The sequence below is a fragment of the Abramis brama genome, assembly GCF_963993115.1.
Source record: "Abramis brama genome assembly, chromosome: 8".
Lineage (NCBI taxonomy): Eukaryota > Metazoa > Chordata > Actinopteri > Cypriniformes > Leuciscidae > Abramis > Abramis brama.
This window is the reverse complement of record NC_139970.1, coordinates 44,922,155-44,944,654: the sequence shown is the minus strand read 5'-3', so window position 1 is coordinate 44,944,654 and position 22,500 is coordinate 44,922,155. Positions and strand designations below refer to the sequence as shown.

General features: G+C 38.9%; 1 protein-coding gene across 4 annotated transcripts in view; it reads left to right on the top strand.

Annotated features, from left to right (window-relative positions):
- egfl6 (EGF-like-domain, multiple 6) overlaps nucleotides 1-22,500 on the top strand; it is a 39,306-nt gene that overhangs the window by 16,355 nt on the left and 451 nt on the right. Inside the window, exons 1-12 of one of the 4 annotated variants that reach the window (XM_084121646.1) lie at nucleotides 7,804-8,113; nucleotides 11,213-11,319; nucleotides 12,036-12,128; nucleotides 12,838-12,957; nucleotides 13,677-13,796; nucleotides 14,917-15,051; nucleotides 15,429-15,551; nucleotides 15,709-15,768; nucleotides 17,646-17,882; nucleotides 20,494-20,568; nucleotides 20,650-20,745; nucleotides 21,991-22,259. In XM_084121646.1, coding sequence (XP_083977772.1) covers nucleotides 8,043-8,113; nucleotides 11,213-11,319; nucleotides 12,036-12,128; nucleotides 12,838-12,957; nucleotides 13,677-13,796; nucleotides 14,917-15,051; nucleotides 15,429-15,551; nucleotides 15,709-15,768; nucleotides 17,646-17,882; nucleotides 20,494-20,568; nucleotides 20,650-20,745; nucleotides 21,991-22,259 — 1,506 coding nt within the window. In that variant the 5' untranslated portion in view covers nucleotides 7,804-8,042. Of the gene's footprint in view, nucleotides 1-7,803; nucleotides 8,114-11,212; nucleotides 11,320-12,035; nucleotides 12,129-12,837; nucleotides 12,958-13,676; nucleotides 13,797-14,916; nucleotides 15,052-15,428; nucleotides 15,552-15,708; nucleotides 15,769-17,645; nucleotides 17,883-20,493; nucleotides 20,569-20,649; nucleotides 20,746-21,990; nucleotides 22,260-22,500 lie in introns of those variants that run through there. The other 3 variants (XM_084121647.1, XM_084121648.1, XM_084121649.1) reach the window with 3 other exon arrangements.

The following is a 22,500-nucleotide window of genomic DNA, read 5'->3' as shown; positions in this document are numbered from 1 at the left end:
TGTAGCTCTGATAGGAAGGGCCTGATCCTCCTGATGTTGAATAAGGCAGATCTGCAGGACCGGGCAGTGCTAGCAGTGTGCTCTGTGAAGCTCAGTTGATCATCAATCACAACTCCAGGGTTCCTGGCTGACCTTGATGGAGTTATGGATGACGAGGCTAGCTGAATGAAGAAGTTGTGGTGGAGTGTTGGGTTGGCCGGGACCACAAGCAACTCTGTCTTCGCAAGGTTTAGTTGAAGGTGGTGGTCCTTCATCCAGCAGTAAATGTCTGTCAGGCTGAGATATGATCAGCTCCCGTCGGATCCTCCGGCTGGAATGAGAGGCAGAGTTGTGTGTCATCAGCGTAGCAGTGATTGGAAAAAAACATGTTTCTGAATCACAGATGCTAGTGATGGCATGCAGATGGAGAAGAGAAGCGGTCCCAGCACTGAGCCCTGAGGCACTCCAGTAAATAACAGTGATGGGAAAAAACATGTTTCTGAATGACAGATCTAGTGATGACATGTAGAAGAGAAGCGGTCCCAGCACTGAGCCCTGAGGCACTCCAGTAAATAACAGTGATGGGAAAAAACATGTTTCTGAATGACAGATCTAGTGATGACATGTAGATGGAGAAGAGAAGCGGTCCCAGCACTGAGCCCTGAGGCACTCCAGTAAATAACAGTGATGGGAAAAAACATGTTTCTGAATGACAGATCTAGTGATGACATGTAGAAGAGAAGCGGTCCCAGCACTGAGCCCTGAGGCACTCCAGTAAATAACAGTGATGGGAAAAAACATGTTTCTGAATGACAGATCTAGTGATGACATGTAGAAGAGAAGCGGTCCTAGCACTGAGCCCTGAGGCACTCCCGTATCTAGATGTTGGGTCTTAGACACCTCACCCCTCCACGACACCCTGAAGGCCGAGCTGAGGGAAGACCCAAACCACTGGAGTGCTGTTCCCGAGATGCCCTTCGTCTTTAGGATTAACAGCAGGATCTGGTGGTTAATTGTTGCAAACACAGCAGCAGATCCAGCACGATGAGAACTGATGATCTATCTATCTATCTTTAGTCTATCTATCTATCTATCTATCTATCTATCTATCTATCTTTAATCTATCTATCTATCTATCTATCTATCTATCTATCATTTAAGTGCAACAAATGTTTATTTTTTATCCACATTTTTGTACGTATTTCCAAAAAAATTTAAACATTCCAATAACAAAATTAATTTACTTGTCATAGAATTGCGTAAAATAAAAATGCCTTGCTTTCAGAAAACATCGCATGAGGTTCAGTGAAGTTTATGCTCAAAACATGACAAAAACCAACAAGACTTTACCAATGGAGTCATTAATTTGACACATTTCCTGAAAACTAAACGTCTGAGACTAAAAGTCTCAGACGCAGCTTTTGCATTTCCCTTGTTTTAAACATCTAAACAGTTTCCTGGTGAGATTAGTTAAAGTCAGTGTTGAAGTCTGCTATTATCAGGTCATGTCAGTGAACGCTGTAAAACTCCCTCTCAGAGGCGGATGTGGTCGCGTCGTGCTTTCGAAATAACTCTCTACCCTTACAGACTCCTCTCCTTTTATAGTCAAACACAACGACAAGCATTGTTTTTTATCGCTGTCACAAGTGAACATTTATCCTGCAGTCACTCATTCAGAGGCTCCTGACGCTTCATCACGTCAGAGTCCTTAGCTATACCACTCATTTATGCATCAACTTTTTCCTCTGAATCCTTAGAAGAAAGAAACAGACAAATAAATCAATAGCTGTGCAAATGAGAATTTGAAATGAGTTCATATACTGAGATGCAGCAAAAGTCTGTTTGCGCTCTATTGAAACTCACTGCAACCACTTGCATGTGACATTGCAATGCAATAAACTTAATTTAAAAGGTTATTCTCTACAAGAAGACTGGAGTAATGATGCTGAAAATTCAGATTTGATCACAGGAATAAATAACACTTTACTATATATTCACAGCTGTTTACATTGGAATAATATTTCACTATTTTTACTGTAAAACATCATTTCTAATTATTCCACATTTTGACCAGTATATCCAGAAGCTGTAATGCTGGACAGTGCCAGTTGTAAATTAATGTCATCCACATCCAGACACTGTACGAGGGCAAATTGTTCTTTAGCATTAATTTATTAGGTGCGCCGTTACCTGATTTGCATAATTTCTTTAGAGATTTGTGTGCTTAAAAACAATGCAAATAATCATCAGATGCACTCTGAATGCCTCACAGGAGAACTATAATACGAGATCTCCTGTGTTTACTCTCCTCTGAGGACAGGCTTTAATTATTCTCCAGAGGCTCATTAGCAATTAATGCTCATCTTAAATCTCAGTCTATATATGACTGAAAAACATATTAGGCTTCCTGCTTTGGCTGCTTCCTTAAACACACAATGGTTAATGAATGTTTCTCCACATTCCTTCCTAGTTTGACTTTAAACCAGTGTTGCCAAGTTTGGCTAGAGAAATAAGCGAACCGGTCTGAAAAACCAAGCCCTAAATAAGCAAAAAGGGTTTGTGTTCCAGCTTCCTATTATATTGTTCTGCCAGAAGCATTGATCACTTTTATAGTTTCTAGTCCCTTTGATTTCAAAAGTCCTCATATTTCCCAGAAACCGTTCTTACAGTCGCATCAAAGGCATAAAGATGGCATGAAAATGCTGAATCAAATGCCAAAACAGACTGAAGATACAGTCAGTTTTCTGAAAGATTATTCGGTAACACCTTACAATAAGGTTCATTAGTTAACATTAATCAACATGAACTAAGAATGAACAATACTTATTCATTTTAGTTCATATTAATTTTAACATATACTAATACGTTATTAAAATCAAAGGTTGTGTTTGTTAACATTAGTTAATGCACTGTGAACAAACAATGAACAGCTGTATTTTTATTAACTAACATTAACAAAGATTAATAAATCCTGTAACAAATGTATTGCTCATTGTTAGTAAATACATGAACTACTGAACCTTATTGTAAAGTGTTACCGATTTTTCTTACTTATTTTTCTTACTTCTCTCTTATTTTAAGCTAATCGTATTATGACATCCACTAACAAGCCCAAATACGCATATTCTGGGAATCAGCTAAAAACGCAACCCGTGACAGGCCTAAAAACAGGCCTAAATTTGCTTATAATAAGTGGACTTGGCAACCGTGATGAAGCTTGTCCTCCTCTTCCTCACGGCTTCTTCCTCATAGCGAACATGCTTGTGTTAAACACACTGAGTCCTCTAGTGGCCTGAAGAAACACACACTGGTTTAGTCTGTAAAATTCCACTCGCAGTGACAGTAGTAAATGAGTTGAAGCTTTTCTGCTGTTCATCTGAGACTCGCTCTGTCTGCAGTTTCTCCAGGGGATTTAAGAGGAAGTAGTTGCAGAGATGAGGAATATGCAGAACTGAAGCTACAACATTAAAAACCAGATAAACGTTCAGATGCATGCACTGAAACCGTCAAGAAAATAACCTTTTGTCACTGCTGACCCCTTGTGGACAGATTGAGCCACTCTAAAATATCAGTGATGATGAACAACACTGTTCTTCCTCAGTGTTTCTGTCTCGTTTTCCAGCACAAATCTCTAAACATTCTTAAATCAAGATACATTTACTGGAGAAGAAAAAAAGACTGGAGATATTAAGACTTGTTTAATGAAAAATGTGTCTAAATGAAGCGAGTTTGTGCTTAAAACAAGAACAAATATCTGCTAATTAAGTCAGAAAAATAATCTTAATTCAAAGGGAAAACAAGATTTTTTTCCCGACTTTATTAGAAGATATTTGTTCTTGTTTTAAGCACAAGCTCACTTCATTTTGATTATTTTTTTATTTTGTTTCTCCAGGAAATAAATCTTAGATTTAAATATATCTTGATTTATCATTTCATGCAGTGCATATATAATCTTCGTCTCGTTATGTTTGTTTAATACACCAAACCTTTAACCTGAAGAATCAAAGTGTAAAAGATTCGATCTGCTTCATCCTCGCTGGGTGAATCCTCCTGCTACAGGTCATATGAGTGTGACCTTTGACCTGGTGAGTTACTGAGGTCAACATCGTTCTGTCTTCACGTCATGGAACTCATTTACTGTCACATTTCAGTTATTTTAGTATCACTGAGAAACTATTATAGTTGTATTAATAGTTTTAGCTAAATGTTGAATGTAAAGGCAGCATGAAAATGATGTTGTATATTCTCTATTGTCAGAGGAAATATCCTGCTTTACTGAGCTATGAAGGAATGTCTGTCCCCCCCGGGCTCTTGAACTGGTGTTTGCTCTCGGGTAACAGCATATCTCTGCTGTCTAATAACAGGCTTTAGGGCGAATTCAAGCTTGTTTCGTCCTGAAGTGAAATAATCTCCTGTCAGACAGACTGCGTTTGCCCAGAGGAGCCGAGAAACATCCGGACGACACTCAAACATTAGAGGAACTCACGACTGCAGGACGTTTGAGGACATTTGAGTCTGTTTAACTCTTTACCCGCCAGAGTCTTCTTACAAACTTGCCTTTCAGCCTTTCAGAAATCATTCTAATATAATGATTATATGCTTAAGAAACATTTATGATTATTATCAGTGTTGAAAACAGTTCATATTTTTTGTGGAAACCGTCATACATGTTATTTTTCAGGATTCTTTGATGGCTAGAAAGTTCAAAATAACTGCATTTATTTGAAATAGAAACTGTTGTAACATTATGAATGTCTTTACTGTCACTTTTGATCAATTTTCATGCATCTTGCTCAATATAAGTATTATTTTAAAAACATATTACTGACCCCAAACGTTTGAACGGTAGTGTATGGAAGGTGCTTTACATTCAACATAAGACAATATGCATTTACTAGAAACCAGTGATTCTTGAAAAATGTCACAAAAAAAATCTTAGAAGATAATTAAAACATCAACAAGTTGATGGGGCTTAATGACAGAAACTCTATCGCCCTCTTGAGGACTGAGGATGTTTTCTGCCACACATGAATGTTCAGCAGTTTGTGTGTGTGTTTGTGCATCTGTGTAAAGTGTTTCTTGCATTAGTGAGATTCATTGTCAGGCCTGACCAGATGTTAGCTTTCACATGGAGATGCAGAAACCATAAAACTGATCTAATGATGGATATTCTCTGTTCTTGAACTACTTGGCAGGCTCGAGACGTAATAATTATGTGAAACACTTCAAAGAGCGTTCCAGCTGCTCAGGACAAGCCCAAACACAGTTCCTCAAGAGAACTTCACAACCACAGACCCGTCAGGACTGTGGGAACTCATTCGGCTTCAACATATGATCAGATTCATCAAGATGCATTAACCTTATAAATCCTCCTGATGATCAAAACTTTGTTTGCACACAATCTCTCCAGTCCTCCTGTGTCTGACTGATAGTTTCCACTGTTTTATCAGGTAAAAGTCTTTAATTGTACAAACGTCCTCCTTCAGCTCGTGCTTCACGTGTCTTTAAATCTGCTCTGATTTTTATCAAGGAAACGTAAGAATAACTTTGATATTCTTATTAATATTTCAGCTGAACTGGGGTTAACTTGATTATCCATCATCATTTATTAGAAAAACTACGAGTATCAAATATGATCATCAGGCTTTTGAGGAAGGTTTATTTGTTTGTCTCTCGATCATCTTTGTATTTCATTGCATTCTATGTTTTAAAACTGTACAGAGCTTTGATAAAAAAATAAGCATTTAAGACAGCTCTTACTAAGACATATTATCGACAGATATTGATATTTATATGCATTTTAAGTAAGCTATATTGTTATAAAGATCTCATTGATTTACAAGAATCAGAATTTTAAATAAATATCAGCATCTGCACTAAATGGTTCTGCATGTCATCTGTGATCCCTCCCTGCCTCCGCTGATTCCCTTTAGCCTCTCTGCATCTCCTACACCATTCTGGGTGGATCTGCATTGGAGCTTCAGGTCATCAGCTCCGCCCACTATGAAGGATCCCCTGGCTCCGCCTCCAGTCTCAGGATCCATCGTCTCCACCTTGACTTTTCAACCCATCGTCTCCGCCTCCAGTCTCAGGATCCATCGTCTCCACCTCGGCCTGTCGACCCATCGTCTCCACCTCGGCCTGTCGACCCATCGTCTCCACCTTGACTTGTCGACCCATCGTCTCCGCCTCCAGTCTTAGGATCCATCGCTCCACTTCGACCTGTCGACCCATCGTCTCCACCTTGACTTGTCGACCCATCGTCTCCATCTCGGCCTGTCGACCCATCGTCTCCACCTTGACTTGTCTACCCATCGTCTCCACCTCGGCCTGTCGACCCATCGTCTCCACCTTGACTTGTCAACCCATCGTCTCCACCTTGACTTGTCTACCCATCGTCTCCACCTCGGCCTGTCGACCCATCGTCTCCACCTTGACTTGTCAACCCATCGTCTCCACCTTGACTTGTCAACCCATCGTCTCCACCTCGGCCTGTCGACCCATCGTCTCCACCTTGACTTGTCTACCCATCGTCTCCACCTCGACCTGTCAACCCATCGTCTCCACCTTGACCTGTCGACCCATCGTCTCCACCTTGACTTGTCAACCCATCATCTCCACCTTGACCTGTCTACCCATCGTCTCCACCTCGACCTGTCGACCCATCCCACCTTGACTTGTCGACCCATCGTCTCCACCTTGACTTGTCGACCCATCGTCTTCACCTTGGCCTGTCGACCCATCATCTCCACCTCGACCTGTCGACCCATCGTCTCCACCTTGACTTGTCGACCCATCGTCTCCACCTTGACCTGTCGACCCATCATCTCCACCTTGACCTGTCGACCCATCGTCTCCACCTTGACTTGTCGACCCATCGTCTCCACCTCGGCCTGTCGACCCATCATCTCCACCTCGACCTGTCGACCCATCGTCTCCACCTTGACTTGTCGACCCATCGTCTCCACCTTGACCTGTCGACCCATCGTCTCCACCTTGGCCTGTCGACCCATCATCTCCACCTTGACCTGTCGACCCATTGTCTCCACCTTGGCTCCTCCCTCCCTCGGCTCCACCAGGCTCCCTCATCCCAATGGCTCCGCCTTGGTCAGATGTTGTCCTGCCTGCACCTTCGGCTCCATCTGGCTCCATCTTTCCCCGCTCCGCCTTTGTCTTCGGTCCCACCGGCTCTCCCTCAGTCCTCTGGTTCCCTGGTTCCACCTCCATTCTTAGGACCCATCGCTCCAGCTTGGCCTGTCGACCCATCATCTCCACCTTGGCTCCTCCCTCCCTCGGCTCCACCAGGCTCCCTCATCCCAATGGCTCCGTCTTGGTCAGACATCATCCTGCCTGCACCTTCGGCTCCATCTGGCAAGTTTTATATTAAAGACTGTTTCCTGATCCTTCGTCATGTGCTAATTGTATATAAACACACGTGACTATATTTGTATATATACTGTACATATATATTTTTTTCAGTTACATTTGTATGCTGAAGAATGTACAAATGTCTATATATTTTTAAATAGGCATGATTACTAAATTGAATCAGTTTGTCATAACTTATGAATTTAAATTGCAATTAAGTAAATTCAACTTCCTGCATATTGTGGCCAGTTCAAATTTACATTCATGAATAAAAAGTGTTTATTCTTTCATTCTGAATTTCCCTCAAAGCAGGTTTTCTTTCTCCTGAAGTGTAAAGTGAGTTGTTTGACACCATCAATCTAGACGTCATGGATTGAGTTTCAGAGAGAAGACGTCTGAAACACCCCCACTAACCCTAACCCACAAAACACTTCCAGCCCTTCCGTCACTCAACTCAATGACATCTGGAATTTCAACAAGACGAGAGAGAGAGAGAGACAGAGAGAGAGAGAGAGAGACAGAGAGCGAGAGAGAGAGAGAGAGAGACAGAGAGAGAGAGAGAGAGAGACAGAGAGAGAGAGAGAGAGAGAGAGAGAGAGAGAGAGACTGCAGACTTTATCTTGGACTCTTGCTGGAATCAAAAGCAAACAGAAGAGAAAAGAACAGCAGAGAAATAAAGAGGCTTGCTTTTAAACATGAAACATTTGCCATGGATCAGCGCTCTTTCATTCCTGCTTTATTTTTCCTTGGGATCTGCAGATTACAGGTAAGAAACGTTCTCCTGCTTAAAGTTGTGCAGAAAATGCTAGTTCATAGGAGAAACGTGTAAGATTACTGATCAAACATCTGAGAAACTAATGTCACTGAGAAACAAACAAGATCTCCTTTAGCATACCTGCAGTTTTCATAAGATTAAAGAGGCGACAGTAATTAATGTGCATGAACATTTGTGACCAATCCAACTTTTTTGATTAAGGATCAATATTTGATTTTCATTCCTTTTGAACCATATTAGTACTATTTATTACTATTAGTACTGGACAAAAATGATGTTGCACAATTTGTCATGTTTCATTGCGTTATTATCACAAATAAAACAATCGACTCCAGGGCACAATTACACAATATGACAACAAAATCTATAATAATATTTGAATAAACGATGAAGATTTTCCTAGGTTGGGCATCACTTTTGGACACCAGTGTAAATGGCTGTCAATTATCAAATCAATTCACTACTGAATCCTAAAGTATCTGTAAATGATGCACAAGCATGAATAGATTTGAAGTAATATCTGTGTTGATTTGTGATCTGCTAACTCTGTCTGTAATGAAGCGGCGGCACCTGTTCACACGACCGGCTCCCGGTTTATTTCGGTCAGTTTTATTTCGGTCGGTTCACAGATTCTCTCCGTCCCTCTGGAGCCACACCAGATTTAGAGACCAACATGAGAAGCTCGCAGCTGGAACATCTATTCACTTATGTGCTTTAGGTTGTTATTATGTCGTTAAATGAATGCAGTATTTTAGTATTAGCATTGTTTTGTATATGTGTGTATATATTGGTATTTACCTCAAGCTACTTCATACATTTTTATACAAGTTCAATATGTAAAACTTACAATGTTGCTATCGTGTTTATATGAAGAAGTTAGTAACCAGAGCTGCCAGTTTCACTGTTGTTGTTTTTTCACAGGCTTTAGTTGCCTTTCTGTTGCTAGGCGGATGGGATTGGGGGGAGAGGCCTGCTTATTCTAGAGAGCATTTGATTGGACAAAAATCTGCATAGTGCAGGATGAGTCATCAGTGTTATTTTCGGTCTATGTTTTGGTCCAAAAGAGAACAATTTTAAAATTTGAATTTGTATATTTGCTTAAAGTTAGTATTATTATCATTATTGGTTACACTTTAACTTATACATTTAAGTAATTATTAAAATGATTAACTGCACGTACTGACTATAGGGTTAGGGTTTGGTTTAGGGTTCGTCGCATGTAATTATGCATAATTTATAGTTATTATTACAGTATGTAACGTAACAAGGACACTGTAAAATAAAGTGTTACCTTATTTCCTTTTTAGTAGTTAATTTGCATACAACCGATCACAAAGATAACAGGATGAACTAAAAAGCCACAAAAATCCAAATCACGTTTATTTATTTTACGCTTTATACAAAACAGATTCACCTGGGAAACAGGAAAACAGTGTTAATCACGAAGCAAAGTCGCGGAAACAGAAGATAATAGTGTCATTTTTCAGCTCAATTCCGTTCAATGTTGATTTAGTTCAGTTCAATAACACTGTCAGTGTTGCTAAATTAATGTCACGTTTAATTCAGTTCAAGTTTTGCTCTTATCTGATGGTATCAGTGCAGTTGAATCCAAAATATTGCTGAATATAAATTTTCTTCTATAAACCTTTTGAATATTAATTGTAAGTTTGTAGTACAATCTTTGTAACCCTATTATATATATAATCTGATAAGGTGTTTTTGCAACGATGTAATGTTTGTATGTGCAGCGGCTAGACGAAGTTGAGAAATGTTTAACTTTATGCAAATGAGCAGGTATATAATGTATTTAATGATATAATTAAAAAATGTTGCATGCAAAACTTCTCAACATAATGACAAAGACATATGCATCTATAACTGTACATCGTGTTCATTGCAGATGATGCGATTTAATTCATTTAATTCCTGCAAAGATAACAATAAATATAGTCTAGGAACATTTTGCATTAAGAAAACGTTGTTTCTAAGTGTTCTGTGAATGTTGAAAATGTCCAGTTTTTTAAAACGTTTTTAATGTTGGTTATTCGAACATTCTGTTGTATCATTCTGCAAATGTTACTTTTGAATTTCTCGGAATGTTCTGAAACAAGTATGTAACAATGTTGCAGAAACAATGTTCCATGAACGATATATAACACATATTATAATTAGGCCTGTAAAAAAGCAAGAGAACTGTGAAAGGCTCTTTTAAAACCTGTAGAACTGCACGATCTCCGAGCGAACCCTGACTGTGAAGTGTTGGACATCTGTTGAGGTGTTAGTGCTCAAACTCCTGGTGTTCTGCTGAGGTGTGATCATCAATACAACAGGCTTTAATGACAGCGGAAATCTGCTTTATCTGTTCCTGTTAGAAGCTTCTGTTAAACGCTTAAAGAGCCATAAACCCTGAGGAGAAGCGAGAGGTTCCTGGATTCTGTCTGTTCAGATCCTCACTGGATCAACAACACTCGTCGTGTCTGTGTTTTACAGCTTCAAATCCAGGCCCGTTTTCACCTCAAACAACCTTCTGACAACCTCACACACTGCACAACCACACACTCTTCCTCAGTGTTTCTGTCTCGCTTTCCAGCACAAACATCTAAAGTTAGTGAGTTTTTGCTTAAAACGATAAAAGAGTCAGAAAAATAACCTTAATTCAAAGGGAAACTGTTTTTCTGACCCCACTGGCAGATATCCGTTATCGGTTTAATACAAACTCACTTCATTTTGATCATTTCTTCTTTGCAGTGCAAAAGATTATTCTGCTTTCATACTGTCACATTTAGATTAGGGCTCTATAGAACTTTATAGGGTTCTTGACTCAATTTTTAAATAACTTTTATGCCAAAAAGTTCTATATAAGAAGAAATGTCTGAAATGATTGCATCATGCGTTCATGCTTAACAGGTTATTTTTCTTTTTCTTCTTGTGATAAAGTATGTTTGTGATTAGTGGTGTAACGAGACCCTCATGTCACGATTCGACACATATCACGATACTGAACTCACCATACCATATTATTGCGATACTCCAAGACACATGATAAAAGGAACTGTTTGTGGGTCAGTGCTGTGTTGTGTGTCCTGACAGAGAGGGGCGGCAGGTCCCGGTGAGGAGTCTGTCCGGCGTGTGTCGATACGGCAGCAGGATCGAGTGTTGCTACGGCTGGAAGAAGAGCAGTGAAGGACACTGTGAAGGTGAACCAGTGCCAGTGGACAGAATGAGGATTTAACCAGAACCAGTCAGAACTTTCATCGCTTTAGTGCATTAGGATAAAACATACTGACTTTGCTCACACAGAGTGTAACAACTTCCCAAAAATGTTTTGATCATTTTTGTAATCATTATTTCGAATTAGTATGTCATAATTGACTTTTTAATTCATTATTTCGACTTAGTATGTCATAATTATGATTTTTGTCATTATTTCGACTTAGTATGTCATAATTATGAAATTATCGAAATTATGTCTTACTAAATCGAACTTCTGACTTTTAAAGTCATAATTACGAAATTATGAGATTAAAAAGTCGAAATTATGTTTGATAATTTTTGTACTTTTTTGTTTTCTTCCCACCTTCTTGCACTTGAAATATTAAAGCAATTTAAAACACCATTAGGTAAAGGATTTTCAGCACACACACACAAGGGTTCATTTATCCAGAAGAATGAAGTGTCTATTGTGTGATTGAGAGTTTCTCAGTTGAATCTAGTCATTCAAAACATGGAAAAACTGGGAAAATATTCCATGCATAAACTCATGTGATATGTTGATTGTTTCTGTGGTTTGGTGCTTTTAGACCAGAGTAAATCACTTTTGTCCAAAGCGACTTACAACTCACGTTTTCCAGACGTGAGCAGATTTGACCTTGTCTGTATATATCTATATCTCTGCTGTTGAATGTGTCCCCAGCTCAGTGTGACCTGGGATGCAAACACGGCGAGTGTGTCGGGCCCAACAAGTGCAAGTGCTTCCCCGGATACACTGGGAAGACGTGCAGTCAAGGTTTGTGCGCTTCAACACACACTCTTCTAGATATAGAAGCTTCATGGGGTTCTCGACTCAACGTGAAACAACACTTTATGACTTTAAAGATCTATATAAGAAGAAATGCCTAAAATGATTGCATCATACTTTCATGTTTAACAAGTTATTTTAATTTTTTCCAGTGATAAAGTATGTTTGCGTGCTGATTAAACTAATAACATGTAATTAAAAATGAATTAAATCTAAATAAATTAACTAAATACATAAAATGATCAAAATTAAAATAATTACGAGTAAAATGATTACTGCCATCATTTTTACTTTTTATGTAATAATTGACTTGTTGAGTCATAATTTCAACTTTTTAATCTCATAATTTAGATTTAGTATGTCATAATTTACTTTTTAAGTCATTATTTCAACTAATTATGTCATACTTGTGATTTTTTGGTCATTATTTTGACTTAGTATGCCATAATTATGACTTTTTACGTCATTATTTCGACTTAGTATGTAATAATTATTAATTTTATGTCATTATTGTGACCTAGTATGTCATACTTGTGATTTTTAGGTCATTATTTTGACTTAGTATGTCATAATTATTAATCTTATGTCATTATTTCGACCTAGTATGTCATAATTTTGACTTTTAAGTCATAATTTAGAATTGTTGTCATTATTTTGACTGAAGTATTGGCTGAATGCACTCTTCCTCCTGGTTCAGATCTGAACGAGTGCGGTCTGAAGCCTCGTCCCTGTGAGCATCGGTGCATGAACACTTTCGGCAGCTACATGTGCTACTGCTTAAACGGATACATGCTAATGTCTGACGGCTCCTGCGCAAGTGAGTGACTCCACACACTCGGCAGATCCGGCCCACATCCGGAACACCTGGATTACACACGGCCCGGATGTGGGCCGGATCCGGAACACCTGGATTACACACTCGGCAGATCCGGCCCATATCCGGAACACCTGGATTACACACGGCCCAGATGTGGGCCGGATCTGCCGACTCTATGTTCCTGTATATTCAAACGTTTAAATCAATAGTTCACCCAAACATATTGAAGTTATGTCAAGACACCTTTATTTATACAGCGCTTTACAACACACAGTGTTTCAAAGCAGCTTTACAGAGATAACAGGAAAATAAAAGTTTGTGTCTAGAAGATAATAGCGTCAGTCCAGCTTAAGTAAGTTCATTTTTGTTATAAAAAAGTTATTAATTTAGTTATATATATATATAGCGGCTCTAGAGAAAACCGGGATGTCCTCGTCCAGCTCAGTTCAGTTCTCATATAATGGTGTCAATGCAGGAGATCAATAATATTGATGAATATTAAATTAATGAATTAAATGTCATTATTTGCTCATGCTTATGTTCTTAAAAGGATCAAAACACAATACATTCAAACCATTAAATGAAGTTCACCCCAAATTTTTGGGGTTTTATCATTATAAAACAACTGTTAATATATTTATCGGCCAAAAAACAGCCTGAAAGTTGACTTTATGTAATCTTCAATGATCACCATTTTCACATTGTGTGATTGTGTGCAGACTCGAGGACGTGTTCTCTGGCCCACTGTCAGTACGGGTGTGAGGAGGTCCAGGCCGAGGTGCGGTGTGTGTGCCCGTCCCCAGGCCTCCAGCTGGGACCCGATGCCAAGACCTGCGTGGGTGAGAACCGGCTCGGATCCGGGAGAGAGCCAGTCTTCAGTCTCACTCTTATAAAGGCTCTTTACTGGCATCGATGGTTCCATGAAGAACCTTTAACATCAGTCCCAGGCATAGTGTCGGCCCAGATCCGGCCTGTGTGGGATCTAATGCCGCTTTTCCACCGCGTGGTACGATTGGCTGATGCTGACTATTTAAATCTAGCGGGTTTGGTGTCTCGTGTGGCAAATCCAACGACGCTGGAAGTGACGATTCTCTCTGACCAATCCGTGATCTGTAGTGTTTTCACTTTTCACGTCACATTTTAGTACCGGTACGGCACACTTGTAAAGCGAGCTGAAGCGAGCCGTACCATGCAGTGGAAAAGCGCCACAAGTGTACCGGATGTGGGCCGGATCTGGGCCGACACTATATTGCTGTCTGGGATGGAACCAGAACACTGTAAAAAACTATCGTGATTTTAACGGTAAAAGACTGTAAAAATGCTTCAGTGAAAAACTGTTAGTTGGTTAACAGAAAGTTTCCGTATACGGTGAATAACTGTGATAGATCTAACCGTAGATTTAATGTTTAATACAGTAAAATACCGTAAATTGACATTCCCACAATTCCCTGCGTGACACTTCACATTTGATGTATTTTTGTTGGAATAAGTGTTTCTTCATAGTTTTTCTTAGTTTTTTCTAATCAGTGATGTACATTAGGGTTTTATGTTACATTTAATGTTGTTAAATTAATATTGTCATGTGTGTTACCATGATGGTGTTTAGTGTTAGTGTGAATGACACTGTCCAGCTTCTATATATTATTATTAACTTTCTCAGCTTATGGAAAAACCTAAAATGTTGCTACCGTATTTTTTTACGGTAGATTTCTGGCAACCACAGCTGCCGTTTTTTTACCGTAAATGTAACCATGGAAAAACCGGTTCTTTAGATTATTAAAATGTTTTTTACACTAAGAAAAAATGGTTCTTTTAAGAATGTTTTCTAAAATGTTTTTTTCGATGGCATCGCTGAATCAACAACCGCTGGAGAAATCATTGGTCTAAAGTGTGGGATTTGGGAAGCATGGCTTCAGATGTTGCATTAACTCTGGTTGTTTCCCTCATGGTCTTCTTTAGACATCGATGAATGTGCAACTGGGAAAAATCAATGTCCATTCAACCGGCAGTGCATCAACACATTCGGAAGCTACTACTGCAAGTGCCAGGAGGGTTACGACCTCAAATACGTCAACGGGAAATACGACTGTGTCGGTAAGAATCTTAATTCAAAGGGAAAACAAGGTTATTTTTCTGACTCCATTGGCAGATATTTGTACTTGTTTTAAACACAAACTCACGTCATTTTGATGATATTTTGTTTCATAAATATAATGTCTTCAGTCATTTTGCTTCTCCAGTAAATGTATCTTGATTTAAGAATGTTTGTGCTGGAAAACGAGACTGAAACACTGAGGAAGAACATCTTATGTAATGAAGAATCTCTTTAATAAAATACTTCCAGAATCAAGACTGTTCTGGTGAATACGTTTCAGATGCATAACAGAAAGTTGCTCACCTGAAATGCAAAAGAAGATTTTGATTGATTCATGTTTTGAAGGCGATAATGAGACTCTGTGCTCATATTTCAGATATTAATGAGTGTGTGTCGGACACACATAAGTGCAGTCTTCACGCTGAGTGCATCAACACACACGGGTCCTACAGGTGTAAATGCAAGCAGGGTTTCCGTGGCAGTGGATTCGACTGTTCAGGTGAGAGACGACAACAGAAAAATGATGTTCTTCAAAGGAAACGGTTTCATCCGTTCATCTCTGAGTAATGAATGAAAGTCCACACATTTGTAGGATAAACAAGAAATCTGAGCTCTCAACCTGAGCAACGTCACTTGAATCCTTTGTGTTTCTGTAGTCAAGCCTTATCACAGATCCTGGGAAGGAGATAAAGGAAAAGCAGAAGCGTTTCTCAACGGTGAGAAGCAAGCGTGTAACGTGCATGAAGACGTGTCCTCTAACTTCTGATCTCTGAACATGTGATTTCTGAACAACATGACGGGCAGAACATCAGCAGTTACAGGGCACTTCTGCTAGCGCTTTAATGCATCTGGAAACACTGTACAATAAGATCTCATTTGTTAATATTAGTTATGTATTATCTATAGGGCTTTAGGGGATTCATTGAATTTTGTTTTGAATTACGAAAACAAAATAATCAAGATAAATTTTGCCACATATTGTGCCACATTCGCAATATATAATATAATATAATAATATTTTATTTAATTATTTTAATTATTAACAAATAAATTATTGTTATTTGATTACATTTACATGATTAAAGTCTTTATTTATTTTTGTATTAAATTGCATTTTATTTTATTAAATTTGTTTTATTTTTAATTCTTTTTATTTTACTTTTTTTTTTTTTGCTATATATACTGTGTGTATATATGAATATATGAAGAGTTCAGATGCAAAAGCCTCTGAGTGCCATCTGAAATTTTCTTCTAAAATGAACATTTTTATCAAGCTTGTATATTTAAGTTCAGTAATTTCACTTAAATGACAATGAAGATTACCTATTAATTGTCATTAAAGTGAAATTACTGAACTTAAATATATGAGCTTGATACAAATGATCATTCTAGAAGAAAATTTCAGATGGCACTTAGAGGCTTTTGCATCTGAACTCTTCATATATATATATATATATTTCAGGATCGTCCAGCTCTAATGTTCACTCATTTAGTTACCTAATGTTAACAGACGAAACCTTACTGTAAAGTGTTTATATACGACTCCATTATGGATTATGGCTTCATGCACGGCAGACGCTTGAATATTCACTTCGCATGGAGAATTCTCCTGCGGATCCGAACATGCAGTCACGGAGCATATAAAGCACGTTGTGTGATTAATGCAATAATGCTGCGATTGCATGAATCAGTCTCCATATGCATTTTTGACTTTTAAAGGTGTCATATTATGCCCCTTTTCACCAGATGTAATATAAATCAATGGTGTCCCCAGAATGTGTGTGAAATTTCAGCTCAAAATACCAGATCATTTATTACAGCTTGTCAAATTTGCCCCTTTTTGGGTGTGAGCAAAAACAAGCCATTTGTGTGTGTGTCCCTTTAAATGCAAATGAGCTTTAGCTCCTCCTCCGTTCAGAAGAGGGCGGAGTCTTTACACAAGCTTCAGAAACTCTGGCAATAACAGAACAGGCCAATCTCACTCATCCAGAATCCCAGAATCACCAGTAGCGAGTGCAGCCTTACGGAGAGACTCAGGAAGAGCTTCTGAATGTTAGTGGAGACATTTCTGTAGTTGTTGTGGAGTTACACTGATCATCTCATCATCATGTTTCACTTCTCCACAAGTGTCCACAGTTCCTGAGGTCTTTATAAGACAGCGGTGACATGTTCTGGTCAATAGTGTTCAGTGCTCGTCTGAGCTCAACCACAGAACAGCTTCAGGCTTTGCTGGATCTTCATCAGTGCGTTAGAACTGGTCTCTGTTGTCGCTCGTGAAACCAAATGTCGGCTGGTGTGTGTAAACGTGCAGATTAAGGGCCGGTAATGTTATAATAAGATCCTCTTCATATGTCAGAAGGAGAGCGAAATCTGATCGGCTTATTTTATAACATGCTTGCAGAGAAAGACTCAGTAAAACAAAGATACTGGGTTTCACTTTTCATGTTTTCTGGGTTGGTAGAAGCACCAATTATAGCACTTACACACAGAGAAACTCAGATTTTCATGCTATGTCTCCTTCAATGGCTTAAGAAGATCATCTGACATCAGCACACAGGATTTCATCCCAGTTTCCTCATGCATTTCCCTGCAGTTATTCCCGATTCCCCATCCAAGACTCGTATTCTGGGCCGGTTTGACAACAGCATCCCAGAGCCGGCGGTGACGGACTCTCCTCGACTCCTCCTGCAACCCTTCGACTACAGCGACGGGCTCTACATCGGCCCTGAGGAGGAGGAGAAGATCTACGATGAGGAGGAGGAGGAGGAGGAGGAGGAGGAAGAGGAGGACGACACCGGAAACCAGCTGGACCCCAGAGGAGACGTGTTCTGTGAGTGATCCTCGGCTCTCACTAACATCACTCCTCCTGTTTATACATTCGACTTACATTGCATTTCAAGCTACACATTTACATTCTTATCAGTTCTTGCTTTCCCTGGGAATCGAACCCATGACCTTAGCGTTGCAAGCGCCAGCGCTCCACAGTTTGAGCTCCAGGAAAGCTGTACTGCAGAGTCCACTCATACACACACCGCTCAAAAGAGTCAGTATGTTTATTAATGTTTCTGAAAGAGTCTCTTTTGCTCACAAAAGCTGCGTTACAGTAAAAATTTGAAATATTATTCCAGTGTAAATCATCTGTTCTCTATGTGAATATATAGTAAAGTGTAATTTATTCCTGTGATCAAAGCTGAATTTCAGCATCATTACTCCAGTCTTCAGTGTCACATGATCCTTCAGGAATCATTCAGCTCCATTTAAATGAACAACATGATTTTTAGTTTAGTTTAGTTTAGAATATCAGCACTAATGTTCAGTGCTATTCATAAGACAAGAGGGGTCTGTTTGCAGGGCATGCTGGGACTGAACCGTGAGCCGTAGTCGTATATGGATATCTACTGTACATGTACGGACAGGGAGACTATGAGTAAACTTCCCATTCCCAACCACATTCCCGAGATTAATATTTCCCAGGAGAGGAAAGCAGCGTTGATGGAGGGAAATGCTCATGAAATAAGTGTTTATTAGACTTGTTTTTTGGTAGTTTTTGGTAGTTCCCATATATATATATATATATTATTATTATTATTTTTAAATGTCTATATTTTTTTTTTCATATATCAGTTTTAGTTATTTTAATACTTCAGGTTAAACTAAACGAACATGTTGCCTTGGCAAATAATAATGAAAACAATTTTCTTATATGGTTTTAGTTTTATTTAATGATTTGAATATGAACAATATGGGGTTTCTCTCTTTAATACATTTTAAATAGCAAATAACAATAAATTAAAAATCTTACAATATATCCATAACTCCACTTTCCTGGCGTTTGTATTTTTTCTTAACTGAGCCGAATGGATGGGTCTGTGCTGTTCAGATGTTATTCAGCACCGATCGAGGGGTCAGAGGTCACTCCTGTGTTCCCATGCAACTCGAGTGTAGTGTGACCGACCCAAACACGCCGTTAAACTTCACACTCAATAACAGACCGTTGGCTGATGGCTGTATTACAGTGTTCAGCTCAGGAGAGCGAAGCGATCAATCACGCGTCACATGATCAATAACTCTGCATCATGTGACCTGCAGAGGAACGCCTTCTACAGGGGCTGCCACCTGTGTTATTGTGGTGTTTATCAGTACATTTTAAGGCAAAAAGACAGATTTTGGTAGTTAAAGGTATTAACATTATATCACGTAATGAAATATACAGATATAATGAGTAGAGTTGAGTAGAGTTGAGATCCCAAGTGCAGTTTATTGAACAAAATAGACATAAAACAAGAGTGAACCAATCAAAACATGACCCACAGGACAGAGGAACCAATGAAAACAAGACATTAGGAAACACCATGACTATGACAATATACAACATAAAGAAAACGTGAACATAAACCTAGAACAGCCGTGACAAAAGGACGCGTCTGATGATGTGTTGCCTCTAAATCTCTCAATAAGAGAGAAAACTGCAGATTCCCGTGATAATGTTAGAGATAAGGCAGGAGGAGACAGGCCGAGACACACGCCAGCTCAAACGGGGAAAATCCATCATTCCCAGAGGGAGGATCGGCCGGAAAGACCCAGAGCCTTTTATTATCAGAACAGCTGTTTGACAGTCTTTCATCCGTCGCTCTTGCAACTATCCAGAATCTGCATCTCTGAAAGTGCAGACAAGTGTCCGCTTGCAAGATCCTACTTTATATTCCTCATGTTCTCCATTGTTGCGGCTCCTCTCCTCCCAGTCTGTCAGTAACGCTCCCTTTACTTCCTGTCTCTATGAAGCCCCTCCTCCTGAAAACCACACTGTGCTCTGATTGGTCAGCTGGAGCAGTGTGTTGTGATTGGTCGAGCGCTTCGAGTGTGTTTGGGAAATGCCCCGCCCCTTTATTCTGCGTATGAATTATGCAAATGAGGAATATTGTGACGTGTTCGTTCCCGGAAGAAACTCAAGATACAATGGAGGTGTTTCAGGAGTTCAGGAACACTGACTCTGATATAGAGAAGAACTCACTTTTTAATACTCAAACAGCAACATTGATTGATTGATTGGAGTTTACACACTAACACTGAACATTACACACTAAAAGATGAAGATGGAAAAAACTACAATAGACACTTTTAACTAATAACCATAGTCAACGTTTGCAATTAAATCATCTTAAACCTGCTTAATCTCAGCATGAAATCAGAATTAAGCCTATTTACTTTCTTTATACTGCATTATTGGTTCAAGTGTGTCGTGAAAACACTGTAATATCCTCACTATTCCACACGCACTGAGATTTCCCTCAGGAAACGCGAGTCTAACTGCAGTCTTCTGCTGCACTGCCCCCTGTCCACTGATTCTGGAACAGCGTCTGGGTCATTATGTGCTCTTCTGCTTGAACAAACACTCTTCCTGACCTGTGTGTTTTCCTGACCTGTGTGTTTCCCGTGTGTAGTTCCAGAGGAGTTTGTGCCCGTGTATAATCCAGAATCAGAGCCGGAGGAGATCCAAGCAGCGCCGCTGAAGGAAAGTAAGGAAGCTCTTGTAGATTCTCCTGTGTTTTGAACATTGGATGATTTGTCCGAGTGCTGAGAGTGTGTTCTGGGATCAGGATTCCTGACGGACTGTGACTTTGATCGTGGAGCGTGTGAGTGGGTTCAGGACCATGAGGACGATCTGGACTGGATCATCAAGTATCATGAGAACGGTACAGAATCAGAAGTCACAGTTTCCTCTTATACTGACAGATTCACTATCAGACAGTGATGGAGTGAAGTATTAGTACTGCGAAATAAATTAATATTAAAGTAACTACATTTATATTTAGTCACTTGCATACTGTATATTTAATTATGTATTACAATTTAAATGTTTAAGTGACTAATAAATATAAACAAGATATTAATATTGTGTTCGATTATTTTATTAATTATATATAGATATATGTATGATATTAAGATATTAAAACACATTTTTTGTTTAGTCATTTTAATATTTTATAATGTCTATATATATATTTTGGGGATATTTAATTTTATTTTATCAATCAATAAATTCCACTAGAAACAAACCTTGTTGTATTATTTTATTTTAATTTAATTCTGTGAAGCTGCTTTGATACAATCTGTATTGTGAAAAGCGCTATAAAAATATACTTGATTTGATTTGATTTGCACACACACAAATATAATAATTGTGTAATATTACTTTATACTTTATATATATACATTTACACAGAAAAACACACTTACACACACACACACACACACACACACATATATATATATACCAAGATTTAAATTTTAGTATTTAAATTTATTTTGATCATATATTTACACACACACACATATATATATATATATATATATATATATATATACACCAAGATATTAGTATTTAAATTTATTTTAATCATATATTTACACACACAGACGCACACACACAGACGCACACACACACACACACACACACACACACACACACACACACACACACATATATATATATACCAAGATATTAGTATTTAAATTTATTTTAATCATATATTTACACACACAGACGCAACCACACAGACGCACACACACACACACACACACATACACACACACACACACACACACACACACACACACACACATATATATATTATAAATATACCAAGATATTAGTATTTAAATTTATTTTAATCATATATTTACACACACACACACACACACACACACACATATATATATTATAAATATACCAAGATATTAGTATTTAAATTTATTTTAATCATATATTTACACACACACACACACACACACACACACACACATATATATATATATATATATATATATATTTTTTTTTTTTGACAGTTTCATTTAATTTCCTCTCAAAGAAGTTCCCAGTAAGTGGAGAGCGCTTCACCGGCTCAGATGTCATGCTGTGGTTCTTGTGTGTGTTTAAGGGAGGGAGTATTACCTGGCCCTCGAGGGCCCCGTGGGGCTCCGGCGCGAGCTGTCGAGGATCAAGCTGCTCCTGGACGACCACATGCGGCAGAGCAGCTTCTGTCTCACGTTCGACTACCTCATCCTGGGCCAGCAGAACATCTTACGAGTGAAGCTGGACAACAGCGCGTCTGCGGTGTGGGAGAGAGGACAGACACACACTCACGGCTGGAGGAGATCAGAGAAGATCAGCATCAGCGGGACCGAGACCGAGACCCGGCCCGAAGCGGTGAGAGCACACACTCGTTCAGCCGGAAGAAATCTGACAGACAGAGAACCACGCATTTTTGCTCACCCTCAAAAAGGGACAATTTTAACATGCTGTAAAATATGATCTGTGGGGTATTTAGAGGTAAAACTTCACACACACACTCTGGGGACTTATCTTGTAAAAGAGGCATTATACCACCGCTTTAAGAGTGTGTGATATTTGAGCCAATCAGGATAATGAGGAATAAATTAAATTGAAT